We start from the raw sequence: 21,119 nt of genomic DNA, 5'->3' as shown, positions 1-21,119 counted from the left end.
CTAGCTATAACATTAGACTACAGTACATTTTAGGTTTAGCAAGCACAGCTAGCTTGGCTTGTAGTGATACTAGCAAGCCCGGTTATTGCAGAATCGATCATTAAATTGTACAACACTGCCACGTGTAAAATGTGTAAAATGAAAGGTTATATTGCTACCTGGCTACTGACAGCAAAACAACTTACTCGTTTGTTACTTGCCTCCTGAGTCCTGGTCCAGCTGGTCTAAGCTGCCACCGCTGCTTGCCGGTCTCGCAATTATTATTTATCCTTGCTGTCTCAACTTGTCTTCAGTGTATTCCGACTCAAATAAATAGGGCTGCATGTTCCTAAAGAAAAAATAAATATTGTCCAGCTCTTCTTGGAAAGAGGAATCATCAGTAGCAGCCATTAGCTAGGTTTCCTCCAATTGGCGACAGATTCTCATGAAAAAATAATCATCTGCATTAAAAAAATATGCGCATTTTACCACCAGTGGTGCGTTTACACCAAACAGACTTGTGGATAAAAATTTGTGCACGATGACGTAGTGCACACAAAATTTACTTTTTATGTACCGAATAAAAATCTAATGTTCAATGTGTTTCCATCACATTTTCAACTCGACCAATACTTTTGTCACAAAAACTTTTAGGGTAAATAAGAATGTTTCTAAACACTTCTACATTAATGTGATTGCTGCCATGATTATGATCATCCTTAATGAACCGTGAATAATGATGAGTGAGAAAGTTAAAAACGCAGAAATATCATTCTCCCAAGACATGCTAACCTTTCATCAGTGGGGGGGTGGGGGGGGCATCTAACTTTTCTCACTCATCATTGTTCACGATTCATTCAGGACTATCCGTAATCATGATAGCATACACATTAATGTAGCGGTGTTAAGAAACATATTCTGTTCGTATTTACAATGAAAGTGACTAAATACATTATTTACAATTCATTTCTATTGGGTACAAAATAATCTGAAACACAACCACAACAAACAACAAATGCATCCAACAAGTTTGTAGTCACAAACTTGCTGTAATCATTGCGTGCTAGGAATATGGGACCAAATACTAAACTTGACTACTTTAATACACATAAGTGTATTTGTCCCAATACTTTTCGTCCCCTAAAATGAGGTAATATACACAAAATGTGCTGCAACTTCTAAACGGTTCACCCGATATGGATGATAAAAATACCCTCAAATTAAAGCTGACAGTTTGCACTTTTAACTTCATACTCATTGTATCATTTCAACAAAAAATGTGTCACTGTCCTAAAACTTTTAGAGCTCACCATAGCTCCAGTGAACCTGTAAACGAGTACATCCACTGTTTTGAAAAGCCAGCCTTCGAGGGTCGGGAACAATTCATTGGGCTCCCGTCAGGCTGTATTTAGTTTCATTACAAAGCCAGGCAAAATGAGTCAACCTAAAAATCCAGCAATGTCCTGGCAGATAGTCCAATTCTTATTTACAATGACGGCCTACACCGGCCAAACCCGGACGCTGCTGAGCCAATTGTGCTCCGCCCTATTGAATTGAATTTATTTTGGGTAACAGACATATACAACAAAATGTACAATGTGGATCCAGAGGATATGACTTGAAAGCATTAATTAAAATGCTTGTTTCCTAAGTGGCCCTCGATGGTAAAAACAATAACGCATATAATGGGACTCCCAATCACGAACAAGGACAACCATATCTACTCACTGGTAGCGTGATCATGCAATTGGCAAAACACAAAGGCCCCACTAATTGCAACAAAACATGACTCCATTCAATTTTAGATCAGACAGCAGGCTTAATCAATCAATGACGTCATTGTTTGAACTCTCCCAGCGCAAAAAAAATAAAAAATGTCCAGCTATAGTGCATAATTATGTCTGGGGCACCCTCTTATCACTCATAATTATGTGGAGGCTGGAAGAACACCCCAAATAGTGTCTATTGGTGAAGCTTCCCTTTAACAGTCCCATTCTACAACCCCATTATTTTCCAAGGTCTTTACATATAAATATCAACCTTAGCCAATAGCAATGTGTGCAATAATTATTATGTGCAATGTCTTGACTTCTGTGTGGAAACGCATCTGTATGTCCTGATCTTTTTTTATTTCATTTATTTTTATGTTTTTTATTATATAATATTTTTCATATTTGTATATTCACCTGCTCGGGGACTGCAGACAGAAATGAGCTGTTGGCTAAATCTGGTACAACAAATGTGTACCGAGAGTGTACTGAGATTGTTGTACTGTACATTGTCCCTCTTCAAATAATGTATTATTTCAGAGAAAAATGTAGAATTCAGAATGTTTGCTTGTGATATAAATCATTGTTGCTATGGCTTTGCAATTCATATACAAGGGACTCTAGATTTCTAAATGTTTGGTTAAATTGTTGCGACAAGATGAGGAGCCAATACAACGAGGGAGGGAGGCAGGTGGGCACAGGTTGCCAGTCAAATCACAGGACCATTCGTGTTTGTAGCCAGCGTGGGAAATGAACACCTGCCAAATGAGGGTCGATTTTGGCATTGGCGGGTAAGAATGTCTGTTTCACAAGCCACATTGGCAGGTGGTCATACACAGCATTTGGGCACAGTTTTTTTCATTACAAACCCCAAATGTAGAAGCTGGTGAAATTGATCTGAAAGCCTACTAAAGTGTGACTTTGTCCTCGTGTTTCTTGGTTAGTTGCATCGTTTTGTCACACACTAGGTTGTTTTTCAATATTAAGTTTGAATTGGCTGCAACTCTCTGCTGCTAGCGCAGACACAGATTATCATCTCTGACAGAGAGACACAGAGATTATCATCTCAGACAGACACAGAGGCCAGCTGAACATATTTGTTTTGCTCCTAAATGTATTTGTGTGCTCCTAAATATCAACTCATGTAGTCCTTGTAAAAAATGTCAGCGTTACAGCCCTGAACTAATGATAATAAATAAGCCATATCACTCAGCATTTTGTTGGCAGGGCAGGCACTTTGTTTACTCTGATTGATGTTCAGTTGTAGAACTGTTTGTCAGGTTTTACGTTTTTAATCAAAGTTATTTATTTTAATCTACAGTACATTGGTTAAAACACTGGTCACAAAAATGTAATTAGCGATATACCACATTACTTCTTACTAGTAATACATTTATTGTTTTAGAAATATTACAAAACACGCTCATCAGTTGTTTGCAATACATTTATGGTGTAATTATGACGGAAAAATATTTTGGCTGGTAAAAAATCTGAGTGGCTGGTAGATGTATGAATCTATCTGCCACAGTGTCTGGTGAACCAAAAAGTAAATGTCCCACCCTGGTTGTAGCCTGTCGAGAGGGCCTATGTTATATCTAAAAACCATGGAAATCAATAAACAAATTCAAGTTATGTGAGGCACCTTATCCTCACTGTGGTCAGGATTATCATATTCGGTCTGTCAATCATGAATTTAACCACATCTAAGCACTTTGATGTAGAGAACAAAGATTGCCCATAGGGTGAAACAAGTAGCCTAAATGATTGAACATGGAAAAGATAATCTCAATCAACAAGACAGTCCACAGGATTCCTACTCTCTAACATGATGAAATATTGATTATTGAAGGTTTCTTTGAAGAAAATACTCATTAAACAACCGCTGCTCCCGAGTGGTGCAGCAATCTAAGGTACTGCATCTCAGAGCTAGAGGCATCACTACAGACACCCTGGTTCGATTCCAGGCTGTATTACAACCGGCCATGATTGGGAGTCCCATAGGGCGGCGCACAATTGGCTCAGCGTCGTCCGGGTTAGGGTTTGGCAGGGGTAGGCCGTCATTGTAAATAAGAATTTGTTCTTAACTGACTTGCCTAGTTAAATAAAGATATACACTGCTCAAAAAAATAAAGGGAACACTTAAACAACACAATGTAACTATAAGTCAATCACACTTCTGTGAAATCAAACTGTCCACTTAGGAAGCAACACTCATTGACAATAAATTGCACATGCTGTTGTGCAAATGGAATAGACAAAAGGTGGAAATTATAGGCAATTAGCAAGACACCCCCCAAAACAGGAGTGATTCTGCAGGTGGTGACCACAGACCACTTCTCAGTTCCTATGCTTCCTGGCTGATGTTTTGGTCACTTTTGAATGCTGGCGGTGCTCTCACTCTAGTGGTAGCATGAGACGGAGTCTACAACCCACACAAGTGGCTCAGGTAGTGCAGTTCATCCAGGATGGCACATCAATGCGAACTGTGGCAAAAAGGTTTGCTGTGTCTGTCAGCGTAGTGTCCAGAGCATGCAGGCGCTACCAGGAGACAGGCCAGTACATCAGGAGACGTGGAGGAGGCCGTAGGAGGGCAACAACCCAGCAGCAGGACCGCTACCTCAGCCTTTGTGCAAGGAGGCGCACTGCCAGCGCCCTGCAAAATGACCTCCAGCAGGCCACAAATGTGCATGTGTCAGCATATGGTCTCACAAGGGGTCTGAGGATCTCATCTCGGCACCTAATGGCAGTCAGGCTACCTCTGGCGAGCACATGGAGGGCTGTGCGGCCCCACAAAGAAATGCCACCCCACACCATGACTGACCCATCGCCAAACCGGTCATGCTGGAGGATGTTGCAGGCAGCAGAACGTTCTCCACGGCGTCTCCAGACTCTGTCACGCCTGTCACATGTGCTCAGTGTGAACCTGCTTTTATCTGTGAAGAGCATAGGGCGCCAGTGGCGAATTTGCCAATCTTGGTGTTCTCTGGCAAATGCCAAACGTCCTGCACGGTGTTGGGCTGTAAGCTCAACCCCCACCTGTGGACGTCAGGCCCTCATACCACCCTCATGGAGTCTGTTTCTGACCGTTTGAGCAGACACATGCACATTTGTGGCCTGCTGGAGGTCATTTTGCAGGGCTCTGGCAGTGCACCTCCTTTCACTAAGGCGGAGGTACCGGTCCTGCTGCTGGGTTGTTGCCCTCCTACAGCCTCCTCCACGTCTCCTGATGTACTGGCCTGTCTCCTGGTAGCGCCTGCATGCTCTGGACACTACGCTGACAGACACAGCAAACCTTTTTGCCACAGTTCGCATTGATGTGCCATCCTGGATGAACTGCACTACCTGAGCCACTTGTGTGGGTTGTAGACTCCTTCCCATGCTACCACTAGAGTGAGAGCACCGCTAGCATGCAAAAGTGACCAAAACATCAGCCAGGAAGCATAGGAACTGAGAAGTGGTCTGTGGTCACCACCTGCAGAATCACTCCTGTTTTGGGGGTGTCTTGCTAATTGCCTATAATTTCCACCTTTTGTCTATTCCATTTGCACAACAGCATGTGAAATTTATTGTCAATGAGTGTTGCTTCCTAAGTGGACAGTTTGATTTCACAGAAGTGTGATTGACTTGGAGTTACATTGTGTTGTTTAAGTGTTCCCTTTATTTTTTTGAGCAGTGTATATATATATATATATATATATATATATATATATATATATATATATATAATATATTTTAGACTTTGTTTACCAGCTAAATAAGGAAATATTATTATTTATAGATCTTCATCAAATATTTAATCTACATTCTTAGTCTGTTGGTTAGTCTGCTAAAGGTTTTATTTCTAAATATAAAAAATATATATTTTAATACTCACTGGAATCACAGTCTTCATTGGCACAGTTTGTCTGTTCTGTGGGAAGGTCCTGAAACTTCACAGGAACGTACAGGGGTTCACTCTGAAGTAAGAAAGAAAGTCTTCAACTAACGGACTCAACTAAAAGCATTTCTTATCATCACATTCATTACAGTATATTCAGCCAGCCAACAGTAAAATCTAAATGTGAGTCAGGGAGAATACAAAAAGCAAATCAATTATACTCACTAAGGTATGGTCATTCAAACTGGTATCGTTGATACAGGGGGTAAAGTAGGCCTCGGCATCAGCAAACTGTGGGAAAATACTGTAGGTTAGACTGGGCTGTTTCATCATAGCAAATCAACATTACCTTAGTATCAACAACCACTACAAATATACTGCATGTGCTAAGCAACAATTTATCTTTAGAGGGAAACAACAATGTTTCGCTGCCCCCATGTGGTTGTGGGACGTCAGTGCTATACGTACAAAGGCTGCGTGTCGTCCCCGGAGACTGCCCGTGCACTGCTGCCTCCATGGCCTCCACAGCAGGAACCCCAGCAGGTACAGCACAAACATGGAGGTCTTGGTGAACGTGCTGAAGAAGGGCTTATTGTACTCCTGCCGCTTGAATATGTACTGGGGGAAAATAGAGGTGAAAAAAGTATGACTTACTGTTCAAATGTCTGGCACTTCAAACTGATCCAGTGCAGATTAAAGAAAAAAATAATTAGGGTAAAGTCACTTTGAAACTATTGAGATGTGGCTATTCCTAGTACAGGGCGGGGGGTATTAAAAATGTCTGGATAGACATTATGAGCAACATGGCGAAAACGTGACCCCACTAGTAGGCAAGGTGGAGCTACTACCATATTCCTAGTCAATCCTTTCAAATCTACACAAGTGCCTATGGGGTAGGGGTTAGCGGTCAAGCATTGTCGTGTAATTGAGCACTAGTCTTAAGATTGAGCATATTATCCGAAATAAAGGGTGCCTATCCCAGGCCACCCATTTCTGGATTGGTGCTGGTTTCCATTTCTCCCTGTACACTGTAATTGTCTGTAAATTGCACCTGCCAATCAGTTCCAAGCTTAAAAGCAAATACAAGAAGTAGGAATATGGCCCACGAAACCAGGGGAGATGTGCACCCCTGGTCTACAGGAAGTGCTAGTGTCTTACTGAGGTGAGCTCAGAGGAAGCAACCCAGATGATGTCCACCAGCACGAGGATGACCACCCCCAGGGCCATGCGTCTCTGCTGGGCCACCGTGCTGCTCTGAGAACCAATCCGGTTCATGATGAACACCCACACCATCTGGACAAACACACAAACATGTTATTACACACACACATTTCAAAACTGTTCATAAACAAATACCAAAAACAGATGTCTGGGAGATGTTCTTCAGATGTGACAGTACCTGGAAATTCTAATACAGGATTCTTCAGAGTTTTGGACTTTCTGACTCGGAACAGGCAGGAATCTGAAACCGTGTCAAAGTAGATCATGAGAAACACTGTCCAACAATCCTATAGGGAGTGCACAAAACTCATCAACCGCAATCTACTATACGTCATATTGTTATACAACACCGAACGTTACTGTTTGGGTCAAAATCCATATAGATATCTGAAACCCAGACAAAGATGTTATAGGCTATGCCTAGCTGTTTGGTGACAATGGTTTCACAGGACACAAGACACAAGAATGGGGGTTTTCTTCAGAGCTGCCTCAACCAAAAATGATTTGTGACGTTACAAACTAATTTTAACACATTCTAACATCTGTACACTTTTCAACTGGTTTACCCACAAATATTAGAGTTTACAATTACTTTTTAAGAACTCTTTAGGATCTTACCGGGTCGACCCCAGGATAGGCGCGTTGGCTCTAGGAGTTGCTGTGCAGACCAGTTCAGGAAAGAGGAACACCAACATGGGGCTTCACAGGCACCATACTTCACATGCAATGAAACGGGGAAAACAAATAAGAACCTGACAATGTTCATTATCATAGCTAAGACAATTCGAAACCAATTTTTTTAACAGAAAGACAGGCAGGAGAAAAATAATAAGAAATCTATCAGCAGAAAAGAGGTAGGCCTCCACACAGACGAGTATGACGGGACTATTCACTGATTAGTCTAAAAAGTCATTGATGAAATATGCTATGCTCTCCTAATAAAAACACATAAGCCTACATCATTCCTACTAGATTTGACTAAATGCTCATTTTTGCACCACCTGAGTAAACACATCTAGTTCTCTCATGGGTGTACTTACTAGGAAGCAAACAGGCCAAAACAGGGACCAACCTGAACTTGTCCATTATGAAACTGTTTTAGATGGAAAATGCACCAGCACTAATGCACCAGATCTTGGAGGGGAAACCAGAGGTGTCTAAGGGTCAGAGCTAGGTCCCTTTGAAACATGGCCTATCCACAAGGGGACTTGAGAAGACTCATGAGACCATAGACCTACTGGTAAAATGCACCTGACATGAGGGGGGTACTTCAGGGGTACTCTGGGTAGAGAAGAAAAAAACAGTTGGTGGTACAGTAACCGAAAAAGGTTGTGAACCACTGGATTAGCAGACAGGGAGCGGCTTATGAATGAACGCATTCATCGTTCTAATGTTTGCTCAGTGTTGCCTTAGCTATGCTAGTCTACTAGGGAGGAATCATGTATGCTAACGTTACAACTATGCAGAAGATTTGCATTATTTAACTAACGTTACAAAGTAGCCCTTTATCCATAGCAACATCAAAGAACTATGGAGTAAATTACCGAAAAAAAATCCTGATATTTTTAGCCAAGTAGCTAAATCGAATAATCACGGTCAAGGAGGCATGCACAACATACATTTGTCAAAGGGGTGAGAGGAGTTTGACACGTCACTGAGTCTGACAGATTACTGTCTGTAACACTATAACGTTAGTTAGTGGTAGTGATTGCGGAGGTGCCCTTCATTTTATAATCAGATCTTTCTAAGCAGCTCACTAGCTCGATTCATCATTCATAGGACAAACAAGAGCGAAAGAGGGGGTAGTTAGCTTGATAACAACTAACAAGATAAACCATTTCTTCCTCTGCTCGCAATGACTCACGAGCTTGTTAACTAGCTGCAATATCATGCCGATTAGACAGCAGTTATCTAATTTAGCTAGTTAGTTTACCTGAATTAGTTTAAAATTCATGTAAAAAGTTATTTTTGCAATATGGGAACTGCAGTACTAGAGCCATTATTAGCCAACGCGTGAACTAGCTAGCTTTCTCGATGTTTACAGCTAACGTTGGCTACAGAGTAGCTAGTTACCGTCAACAAATCATTCGTATTAAACGTTACCTAGCTAGCTAGATGGTAAGTAGGTTTCGTTCTATTTGACGTGGTCGTTCATTCTTCGTCTTTGCAGGAAAATAAAATTGCTTGATCATCGGTAATACATGTACAGTGTGCGATGATAACACATATCTAAACAAACTGGTTTTGTTGTAAACATTAACAATCCTTATGATTCCTGCTCAGGTGACTCTGCTTAGTCATTTAATTAAGACGCAGAGACTTCTGGTATATGCAGTCTTAATTTGGCGCCATGTATAATATTTTATACTCAACAAGACTTCACTTCCCATGAAGCAGCTAGAGTGCAGCTGGCGTTGGTAGAAAATATACATTTGACATGTAGGCCTACACAGAATCAAACCATGTATATGGGATGTATATTTTGTTGACATGTACAGTATACAAAATATATACATTAATAAAATCAAGACATATATTTGAGGAAATACTATATATCACAGTATTTTTAAAATTTTAAATAACAGTTAAACCACCATCAATCTAAATCTACATGTCATTGGAGGCATGTTTCAACATTCATTTATCAAATTTTACACAATGAATTAATACAATTGTTGAAGCAATACTATAATGGCTACCATACTCCACACAATAGATTAATTGCATTTTTTGAAGGAATACTACACCATATATCAGAGTTATTTTGAATAAAATAATTGCAATAGACTAGTGCACACGCCTGAGAAGAGGACCATTGTGATACTGCAAGCTTTTAGAAATCCATAATCCATGCCCTTTTTCTCAGATTTGTCAGAAAAACAAAGACAGTGGGAACCAGACAGATCTTTTAGAGGTCCTCAGGTGCAAGTGCTATTTGACATACTGCATCTGTCTGATGATAATGATGACCCATTGTATCTGATGACAATTTTGGAAAGGTCTATAAAAAAAAAAGTGAATTGTTTGGCTCTGATTTGAGGAAAATGATGGAATTATATGAAAATTAAGTGGGATGAAAACAACACACAATACAAATTAGTATATGGCAACATAGACAAATTGGAAGGAAGTCAAGTATATATTGACAAATTAGATTAATCCATTGGCTAATTTCAAATTGTCTAATGCATATTTGTATTAGAATGCAATGGCTTAATTATGTAGCTAGCACTGTAAAACTCATTCCTGGCCCAGAGCTCTCTGTTCATCATATATGCATAGTCACTTTAACCATATCTGCATGTACATACTACCTCAATCAACCTGACTAACCGGTGTCAGTATAGCCTCGCTACATTTATAGCCTCGCTACTGTATATAGCCTGTCTTTTTATTGTTGTTTTATTTCTTTACTTACCTATTGTTCACCTAACACTTTTTTTGCACGATTGGTTAGAGCCTGTAAGTAAGCATTTTACTGTAAGGTCTACACCTGTTGTATTCAGTGCACGTGACAAATAATCTTTGATTTGATTTGAGCATGTGTGTGTATATAAATTAGGCCAAAGGTCAGTGACTGAGATGTTGTGTGTATCTCACACTACTGCAAAATTATATTATTTTATTTGATGTTATTAAGGCACAACCACCTAAAATAAAAAAGTAAATTACATCATAATTTCCTCAAAGTTTTTTTACCAACAGATGTAGCCTATTTAATAGACTATCATTTTAGAATATGCAGAAAATGTATCTTCCAATTGCAACGTCTGCCTATACCCACACATTCTCCCAAGAAAAGTTTATATTTTTAATACCCTCAAACACCAAGTTAGGCATACCTAATTTTAAAATAGACCATCATCACTGTCAATTGTGAATTATAATTCTTCACCTTTTCATTTGATTGATCTCAATCAGTTTCATGGGAATTGATCTCAATCAGTTTCATGGGAATATGCATTTAAATCTTCTTGAAGTACCGTTTTGTGAGCAAATAAGAACAAATGGTGTTAATCTATTTGCCTTTTCTTGTATTTTCAATCAAAGCATATATCCTGCCAATTGAGTGGTGCTCTCAGTTTAGTTTTGGCACATCACTTTTTTGTGACTGTCCAGTTTCAGCTAACTATCCTAAAATCTCATTAGAAATTAGGTGTTTTTGGTGTAACAGTATAGTTATAGGCCTGCTATGCTATGCTATTATATTCAGTTCTGTTATGTATATTCATAATCTTGCAAGACATTCATTTATGGAGCGATTTCAGTGCCAACAGAAATTGTACTTGAATTCGATACTTTTGAATTTGTATTCAAATATTGAATTTGTATTTAATATTTTTGAATTTGTAAAGCACAAATGTAATCATTGAATTCATAAATTGACCTTGTATTTCATGATTTGAAATTTAATTGAGTGAATATTGCATTCAGTTTAAAATGTCTATTTAGTTGAAATTATATGTTCGGTTTCAATATGGTAGATATTGCATTCATTGTCTGAGTATCAAGATTCCAAACTATCATTTCAAGTTTCCAAAACTTCTCAGATGCATTCAGGTCCGTGTGCTTATGGGTAATTCATATTTCCTTTCATCTCAGCAAGACCAAACAAGAGGAAATTAATAGTTTTGTTATTTTTCTTGTTGAAAACCAAAACGAAAATGTTATATCAACTCGTTTATGGTTTACAAATTGGGCATCGAGTAACAGAAAACGAATAAAGACAAAATGTATATACAGATATATATTTTTTTTTACCTGGAAGTACACGCCCCCTAATATAATATTCATGGTGCATACCGTCTGTGTTTACAGTCTGGGTTGATCTTAAGTGTCCGCCGCACATAGAAAGGATTAGAAATTTGTGTGACAGGAAGATACAAATAGTAATGTCAGCCAAGATGCTTAACTTATCATGCCAATAGAACGAACTCAACACAGTTGGCTTTTACTACTTTCCTAGCTAGCATTAGCCGGCTAACGTTACTGCTGACTAACTAGCAGGCTGGCTAGTGGAAGTAAACGAGTCCCTCATGCTAGCTAGTAGTTAAGGTTAGTCTCTCAACCTGCTAAATTACAAAATGAAGCGGCCCGGCCAGAGGTACCTGCTGCAGAAAGGTGAGATTTCTACACTGCCTTACCAAGCAAAAAGGCAGTAACTGCTCATAGCGTGGAACTGAGAAAAATGTATTGCATTTTATTTTATTTTATATACCTTAGTTTCACAGTAACTTTATGCAGTTATTGCTAACATGACCCCCATTTTATCCCAAACAATAGAGGCAGGATACTTGCCCGCATGTATTTAATGTAGCAAAAATGAAGAACTCATTTTCGACCAAATGAGCAATTACTGCTTTTTTGCTTTTCCTCAATTACCTCGACACCGGTGCCCTCGCACATTGACTCTGTACTGGTACTCCCTGTATATAGCCCCGGTATTTTTATTTACTGCTGCTCTTTAATTATTTGTTATTCTTATCTCTTCATTTTTGGGGGTGTATTTTCTTAACTACATTGTTGGTTAAGGGCTTGTAAGTAAGAATTTTATTGAAGGGTCTACACCTGTTGTATTTGGCGCGTGTGACAAAATTTGATTTGCTTGGTAGGGCAGTACAATACTTTCCGTAGCTACTTAGCTAGATCTTCTGTTTGGCTTGTGCTTATTCACGGAGTAGTGTTAAAGATTGATGATATTTACTAGAAGAGAGAGACCAAGTTGAGACGCTAGACCAGGTGGATAAGGTATGATATTTAAGGCAGTTTAATAAGTTGCAAAGATATCTGACAACACGTGCACGGGCTCTTCCATTTAGCTCAGAGGGAGCTAGCAGGAGGAGCCCCGACTCATATTGTGCAATACATTTTATACAGTGAAACGACGTAGTTAGATTCTAGTAGTTCTGCTCTCCTGACTGGTCGCTGTGAGTGGAGGGCGGTCCCCTTCAGGCTGATATCAATGTTCCATTGGTTCTCAGTAGTGTTCTTTGTCCTTGGAACTCCCGCCTGAAACAGGGGTTTGTGTGTGTGTGTGTGTGTGTGTGTGTGTGTGTGTGTATGCATGCGCATGCTCGTTGAGTGCCATGCCGGTCTGGGTTGTCTCTTGTATTGACAAGATGTTGTAGCAGACACCAGCAACTGGCGCCTGAGGTCAGAGCGCCCCCCTGAGGTCAGAGCTCATAAATGGTTTGTGTCAGCCATCTCTCTGTGTGTGTGTGTGGGAGTAAGGTTAGTATCTGGCACAGGCAGAACTGGTTCATCTGTGGGGTGCAGCAAAGTGTTACAACCACGTCTGCTTTAATAATGAAGGCATTATAACAATATTATAGCTAACAGTAGCCTACTAATGAACTTAAGTTACTGTAAATGGGTACATATCTGAACCTTTGTATTGCTATTTCTTACCCATTTCAATACAACAATATCCAGTGAAGCTACAGTCAATGCTGATATTGTGTGTGTGGGCTCAGAATGTGCCTGCAGGAGGACACAGTATGGCATCTCAACAGATTATCATGAATTTCATCCAGTTACATCTGCCAATACAATAAATTAAAAATCTGACTTTTTTATTGGTGTCCAACTCTCTCTCATTGACAGGACCATTCACACAGTCCAGTCACTTAGCCCTATCCAGAAGCTCTCCAGGGCCATGCAAAAAGCCTGGCCCCATGACTAAGTTTGCATATCTCTCTAATTTTGTTGTACCCTACCATGCTGAGACCATCTGTCTCTAGAACAACATTCAACATTTCAAAGGATACCGTGACGGTTTTGGCTCAATAAAACAAAGTAAAACACACCAATCCCTGTCCTAATTTCAACAATGTGTACTAATGTGGTATACCTCTTATTTTTTGTAGTAAATCTCGCTCATTTGTGCCTCTGGTCTGGAAACTCAGTCATATTTTTAAAACTTATTTTCAACTTCAGTATTCAAAATGGTCTGGCTGCTCCCATATTAATTATAAGCTGAAAGTAGGACTTAGTTATAAAAGCTCTCATATGGTGTTTGTCATTAGAATTTTGGTGGGCACAATTAATTTGACTAGGATAAAAGAGGACCTACTGCCTGATGCCTCTGGATCTGCAGATGGATACAGAGAAGATATTGTCTCAACACTTACCTTCCAATCGGTGTTGGCAACTCAATAGTACTGGAAATGACACCCTTCAAGTACTGAGCAAATGTCCAAATGAATGAAATGCCCTTCATTTGCATTGCGAATGTTGCTTTGGTTTTTGTGACCAACAGTACGAATGTAAGAGTGGTAACTCAAATTATCAAAGCTGCTATAATCCAAATTGAGCAGCTTGAGTGCCATTACTCAGTGTTGAAGTCATTAAACCCACATTTCTGAAACGTTTAACCTGCTGTGCTCTGCTCCCTATACTATCAACCTGAAGTGCAACACACCCTCCTGTTTCGTAAAATGAAATATTAACACCGAGCAGTTTACAAGCTACATGTAAAATATAACACCAGAATTGAATGACCATCCCGTTGATATAAATCAACACAAAACACTATAGATCTGGAGAAAGTGACTGCCAAATATGAGAAGTCTATCACTAAACCTGCATTGGAAATACTTATGACATATGTATTAATCATAACAGATAATGGCAATGCACCATTCTACACATATCTACGAGTGATATCAAGGCTGTGACAATACATCTTGATTTGGCATATAGTGGTGACAGACTGTACTGTCAAACAAAGCTGAGAGAGAGTGAAAGACTAGAGATGTAGCTTCATTCAACTCACTGTAGTTAGCCAGTAAAATATTCTAGGTTATGTTTTGCTGGCATTTTTTCAAAGCTTTTATGCTCTCTATTAACCTCATTTGAAGTTTAACTGTGGTACAATAATACACTGAGTCCATCGTGATATGGAATATGGGTTTATTAGACACATACATGAACACGTACACGAGTAAGTCTTTGTCAGAGCTAACAAGCCACAACTGAATGATGCTTGTAATTTTGTTCTAAACTCAATGAAAACAAACAAACAGGCCACTGGTCGATCTTAACACATCTGCGAGTGATATCACTGAGCTGTGACAACGCATCTTGCTATGGCCTATAATGGAACATATTTATTTACTGTCAAACACATTGACTTCTACTGTAACTGTAAAACGGTAGACTATTGTGTGCTTAACTTTCAGAAACATTAACACTGGAAAAAATAGTTTTGGAAATTGTCAAGGTAGATCTGTCATCACCGCCAGGGCTTCCCCCAGACCGACCACCCTTTGGGTTTCTAGTGGACCCTCTGCCCGGCACTGTGATAAGTTCTGTGCGCACTCTCTCCCACAAGCATGGCACTCCATCTCTCATTGTTCTATCTGTGCTTGAATGTTATATTAGGGGGTGTGTACTTCAAGGTACAAAAATAAAATAGGATACATTTAGTCATTATTTGTCTTCTGTTATTCGATGCCCAATTTCGAGACCACAAACGAGAAAACAAGTTGATATCCAATTTTCGTTTTGAACTTGAAAAATTATAAAATTATACATTTCCTCGTTTGGCCTTGCTGAGATGAAAGGAAATAGGAATTATCCATAAGCACACGGACCTATTAGGAATAAGCAACAGATCTTGATGAGTGTTATTTTAATGGGTTGGAACGCCCTCCATGGTGCTGAATGGACTGCCAGGATCGCGCAATGATATTAAAGAAGTTGAACCAACTTGTGGTGCTGAAGGATAGCTCTGACATTTAGCCAGTTCAGGAACAAACAACAATTTGCGGTATAGCCTAATAGGCCTACGACTACGTGGTATAGCTATTTGTAGCCTATAGCCTAATATAAATTCAAATATAGCTTAATATCATTGCACTGTTTGCAAGGAGAGACAGAAATAAACACTTTCTTTTGAAACTCGTCAGTCTATTCTTGTTCTGAGAAATGAAGGCTATTCCATGGGAGAAATTGCCAAGAAACTGAAGATCTCGTACAACGCTGTGTACTACTCCCTTCACAGAACTGCGCAAACTGGCTCTAACCAGAATAGAAAGAGGAGTGGGAGGCCCGGTGCACAACTAAGCAAGAGGACAAGTACATTAGCGTCTAGTTTGAGAAACAGACGCCTCACAAGAATGTTAAATGTGTTTCCTGTCAGGTATTTTAATTATCTGTATTGTCTACTTCATGAATGTTTGTGAAGTCTTGATTGTGGTTGTTTGTAATGTCTTGTTAATTGGTGTTGGACCCCAGGAAGATTAGCTAGCGTATGGTGTTAGCTAATGGGGATCCTAATAAAAAATTACAAGTCCTCAACTGGCAGCTTCATTAAATAGTACCTGCAAACCACCAGTCTCAACGTCAACAGTGAAGAGGCGACTCTGGGATGCTGGCCTTCTAGGCAGAGTCCTCTGTCCAGTGTCTGTGTTCTTTTGCCCATCTTAATATTTTCTTTTCATTGGTCAGTCTGAGATATGGCTTTTTCTTTGCAACTCTGCCTAGAAGGCCATTAATAATGTTTACACTGTATTTCTGATCAATTATGTTATTTTAATGGACAAAAAATGTGCTTTTCTTTCAAAAACAAGGACATTTCTATGTGACCCCAAACTTTTGAACAGTAGTGTAATTCATTTGAATAGATTAAACAAAATGTTTTATTACCTCCAACTTGGACCAATTCACATTTCCAATTTCCTGACATACCAAGCTAGAACGGGCCCTGCATCTCAACCAACAGCCAATATAGGCTAACTATCCCAAGCAGGGCTACAGCAACTTCCATAGAGGGTCAGGCTGCTTGGGCTTTGCGTTGGCTTCTCTGGTTTGGGTGTCCTCAGCAGAATGGTGTTGCCATAACTATGTGGTCACATACAGTGGGGCAAAAAAGTATTTAGTCAGCCACCAATTGTGCATGTTCTCCCACTTAAAGATGAGAGAGGCCTGTAATTTTCATCATAGGTACACTTCAACTATGACAGACAAAATGAGAAAAAAAAATCCAGAAAATCACATTGTAGGATTTTTAATGAATTACATAGACCTTACATAGACAGGTGTGTGTGCCTTTCCAAATGATGTCCAATCAATTGAATATACCACAGGTGGGCTCCCATCAAGTTGTAGAAACATCAAGGATGATCAACGGAAACAAGATGCACCTGAGCTCAATTTTCTCATAGCAAAGGGTCTGAATACTTAGCGACCAGTCAAAAGTTTGGACACACCTAGTAATTCAAGGATTCTTTAATTTGACTGTTTTCTACATTGTAGAATAATATTTAAGACATCAAAACTATGAACACATATGGAATCACATAGTAACCAAAAAAGTGTTTAACAAATCAAAATATATTTGATATTTGAGATTCTTCAAAGTTGCAACCCTTTGCCTTTGGCAGCTTTTCACATTCTCTCAACCAGCTTCACCTGGAATGCTTTTCCAACAATCTTGAAGGAGTTCCCACATATGCTGAGCACCTGTTGGCTGCTATTCCTTCAGCCTGCGGTCCAACTCATCCCAAACCATCTCAATTGGATTGAGGTCGAGTGATTGTAGAGGCCAGGTCATCTGATGCAGCACACCATCACTCTCCTTCTTGGTCAAATAGACCTTACAGACTGGAGGTGTGTTGGGTCATTGTCCTGTTGAAAAACAAATAAGTCCCTCTAAGCGCAAACCAGATGGTATTGCGTATCGCTGCAGAATGCTGTGCTAGCCATACTGGTTAAGTTTGACTTGAATTCTAAATAAATCACAGACAGTGTCACCAGCAAAGCACCATCACACCTCCTCCTTCATGCTTCACGGTGGGAACCATACATGCGGGGATCGGATCATCCGTTCACCTACTCTGCGTCTCACAAAGACACGGCGGTTGGAACCAAAAATCTCACATTTGGATTTTCCACTGGTCTAATGTCCATTGCTGGTGTTTCTTGGCCCAAGCAAGTCTCTTCTTCTCATTGGTGTCCTTTAGTAGTGGTTTCTTTGCAGCAATTCGACCATGAATGCCTGATTCACACAGTCTCCTCTGAACAGTTGCTGTTGAGATGTGTCTGTTACTTAAACTCTGTGAAGCATTTATTTGGGCTGCAATCTGAGGTGCAGTTAACTCTAATGAACGTATCCTCTGCAGCAGAGGTGACTCTGGGTCTTCCTTTCCTGTGGTGGTCCTCATGAGAGCCAGTTTCATATATCGCTTGATGGCTTTTACAACTGCATTTGTAGAAACATCCAAAGTTCTTTCAATTTTCCACATTGACTGACCCTCATGTCTGAAAGTAATGATGGACTGTTGTTGTCTTTGCTTATTTGAGCTGTTCTTGTCATAATATGGACTTGGTCTTTTAACAAATAGGGCAATCTTCTGTATACCTCCCCTACCTTGTCACAACTGATTGGCTCAAATGCATGAAGAAAATAAATTACTCAAATTAACTTTTAAGAAGGCACACCTGTTAATTGAAATGCATTCCAGGTGACTACCTCATGAAGCTGTTTGAGAGAAAGCCAAGAGTGTGCAAAGCTGTCAAGGCAAAGGGTGGCTACTTTTAAGAATCTCAAATGTAAAATATATTTTTACATTTGAAGTAACTTTTTTGGTTACTACATGATTCCATATGTGTTATTTCATAGTTTTGATGTCTTCACTATTCTACAATATAGAAAATAAACTCAGCAAAAAAATGAACGTCCCTTTTTCAGGACCCTGTCTTTGAAAGATAATTCGTAAAAATCTAAATAACTTCACAGATCTTCATTGTAAAGGGTTTAAACACTGTTTCCCATGCTTGTTCAATGAACCATAAACAATTAATTAACATGCACCTGTGGAACGGTCGTTAAGGCACTAACAGCTTACAGACGGTAGGCAATTAAGGTCACAGTTATGAAAACTTAGGACACTAAAGAGGCCTTTCTACGGACTCTGAAAAACACCAAAAGAAAGATGCCCAGGGTCCCTGCTCATCTGCTTGAACGTGCCTTAGGCATGCTGTAAGGAGGGGCAATAAATTGCAATGTCCGTACTGTGAGACGCCTAAGACAGCGCTACAGGGAGACAAGACGGACAGCTGATCGTCCTCACAGTGGCACACCACGTGTAACAACATCTACACAGGATCGTTACATCCGAACATCACACCTGCGGGACAGGTACAGGATGGCAACAACAACTGCCCGAGTTACAGCAGGAACGCACAACCCCTCATCAGTGCACAAACGGTTCACAATAGGCTGAGAAAGGCTGGACTCAGGACTTGTAGGCTTGTTGTAAGGCAGGTCCTCACCAGACATCACCGGCAACAATGTCGCCTGTGGGCACAAACCCACCGTCGCTGGACCAGACAGGACTGGCAAGAAGTGCTCTTCACTGACGAGCCGTGGTTTTGTCTTACCAGGGGTGATGGTCGGATTCGCGTTTATCGTCGAAGGAATGAGCGTTACACCGAGGCCTGTACTCTGGAGCGGGATCGATTTGGAGGTGGAGGGTCTGTCATGGTCTGGGGCGGTGTGTCACAGCATCATTGGACTGGGCTTGTTGTCATTGCAGGCAATCTCAACGCTGTGCGTTACAGGGAAGACATACTCCTCCCCCATGTGGTACCCTTCCTGCAGGCTCATCCTGACATGACCCTCCAGGATGACAATGCCATCAGCCATACTGCTCGTTCTACTTAATGCAGCTGGTGGCCACACCAGATACTGACTGTTACTTTTGATTTTGACCCCCACCCCCTTTTGTTCAGGGACACATTATTAAATTTCTGTTAGTCACATGTCTGGATTTTTGCTGAGTTTATTTTTACTAAAGAAAACCCTTTGAATTAGGTGTCCAAACTTTTAACTGGTACTGTATGTAAATAACGTATATTTTTGTGTGCCTGGAGCACAGAGAGTAGCATAGAAACGCATCAAGACAAACCCTTCTTAGTATGCTATGTTTTCTCTGATTTATGCCAGTGTGAAAGAGATTGCAACCTTACGGGGGAGATGCACATGATGTAAGATGACCTGAAAGAGTTATCCATACAGACAGCGTGATTGATAGGTGAAACTCACAGGCATCTTGAAGCTGAGGCTAGGCGCCCACGAAGGTGAGGGGCCCAGACATGCCAAACCACAAAGCCAAGATGGCCACCAGCGTGCTGAAGGGGATGGCTGCCAAGAAGCCCTCCACCCACAGGATCAGGTTAATCAGGAAGTCTGCAAACAAGAGCCTGAGAGGGAGGGATTAAAGGGGTAGGGGGGGACAGTGAATATTTTACTGGAAAAATGGGCAACAGCATCAGCCCCATAATCTCCATAAAGTCTAAAGACATGTTTAAATATTTTTTCAGTCAAGCATGTTGCCATGATGTGTAAAAGCTGTTATTGACAAAAGGGAATATTTATCATAAATACATAGAAAATTTTGTTGTTTTGACAAGGAGTATTCATTAGAAAAGTGGTGGATTTCATCCTAGCGAATAATTTTAATTAAAATGTAGTCCACTCCTGATCGGCTAAACGTTCACATTTGTAAAATAAGGATATATAACCAAAACAACACTCACTGTTCTTGTTATAAATGCATGCCTATTGTCTCAAGTTAATCAGGACAGCCCTTATCAACAGTCACAAAGTGGTTTACAGATACCCAGCCTAAAAACCCCTAAGCAATGCAGCGGCAGAAGCACAGTGACTACATGGGCTAAACTTGATCAGCAGAAGTCTGGGACAAGATAGAACGCAGAGGTTAGACACTAAACTCAAAGCAAGCAGATTTGACATGAGCAAATGTAGTTTTGATTCACAGATGAAGAGTCCCCAGTTGCAAGTTTAGTAAAGTAGTTGCATTAATTCTCAAATTGAGTTGCATGCTTGTAAATCTTATTCAATGTATTCACATAATGTATCAAGTTATGTTTGCAAGTGTTGTATTTATTCACACATCACTTACGTGCTTGCAAGTGTTGTGTGCGACTACAAAACTGATAATACAGGTGAAACTCATATTTGACATGTGCAAATCATACTTTACATGCATGTACACTTATGTCTCTATTTTACCTTCGAACACAGGGGCCACTGTGAACCACACTGCCTGCATTGCTCAAGCGCTCCCCGGCGTCAGCCATCTTGCCTCTCCCTGCCTGCCGGTTTCCACTAGATAACGCAGCCACAAAGTCAAAATTGGCTATATCGGAAAATAATAATGACATTTTTTTTGTTTTTTGTTCTTATTTAAAGCATAGGTTAAGACATAATGTTGGCGGAGTGGTTAAGATTTCAAATCAGATTTTAA

General features: G+C 40.2%; 1 protein-coding gene across 1 annotated transcript in view; it reads right to left on the bottom strand.

The window, feature by feature from the left end:
• The window catches only part of LOC129821390 (solute carrier family 35 member F5-like), a 34,018-nt gene extending 24,860 nt beyond the window's left edge, over positions 1 to 9,158 (bottom strand). The window contains exons 1-7 of the mRNA XM_055879020.1: positions 8,950 to 9,158; positions 7,465 to 7,561; positions 7,025 to 7,087; positions 6,784 to 6,918; positions 6,094 to 6,243; positions 5,851 to 5,916; positions 5,623 to 5,704 (exon numbers count right to left, since the gene is read on the bottom strand). Coding sequence (XP_055734995.1) covers positions 5,623 to 5,704; positions 5,851 to 5,916; positions 6,094 to 6,243; positions 6,784 to 6,918 — 433 coding nt within the window. The 5' untranslated portion in view covers positions 7,025 to 7,087; positions 7,465 to 7,561; positions 8,950 to 9,158. The remainder of the gene's footprint in view (positions 1 to 5,622; positions 5,705 to 5,850; positions 5,917 to 6,093; positions 6,244 to 6,783; positions 6,919 to 7,024; positions 7,088 to 7,464; positions 7,562 to 8,949) is intronic.
• Positions 9,159 to 21,119: the final 11,961 nt, after the last annotated feature.

The sequence above is a fragment of the Salvelinus fontinalis genome, chromosome 23 (genome assembly GCF_029448725.1).
Source record: "Salvelinus fontinalis isolate EN_2023a chromosome 23, ASM2944872v1, whole genome shotgun sequence".
In the NCBI taxonomy this organism is placed as follows: Eukaryota; Metazoa; Chordata; class Actinopteri; order Salmoniformes; family Salmonidae; genus Salvelinus; species Salvelinus fontinalis.
The sequence above is the reverse complement of the archived record's forward strand: the minus strand, read 5'-3'. Positions and strand labels throughout refer to the sequence as shown.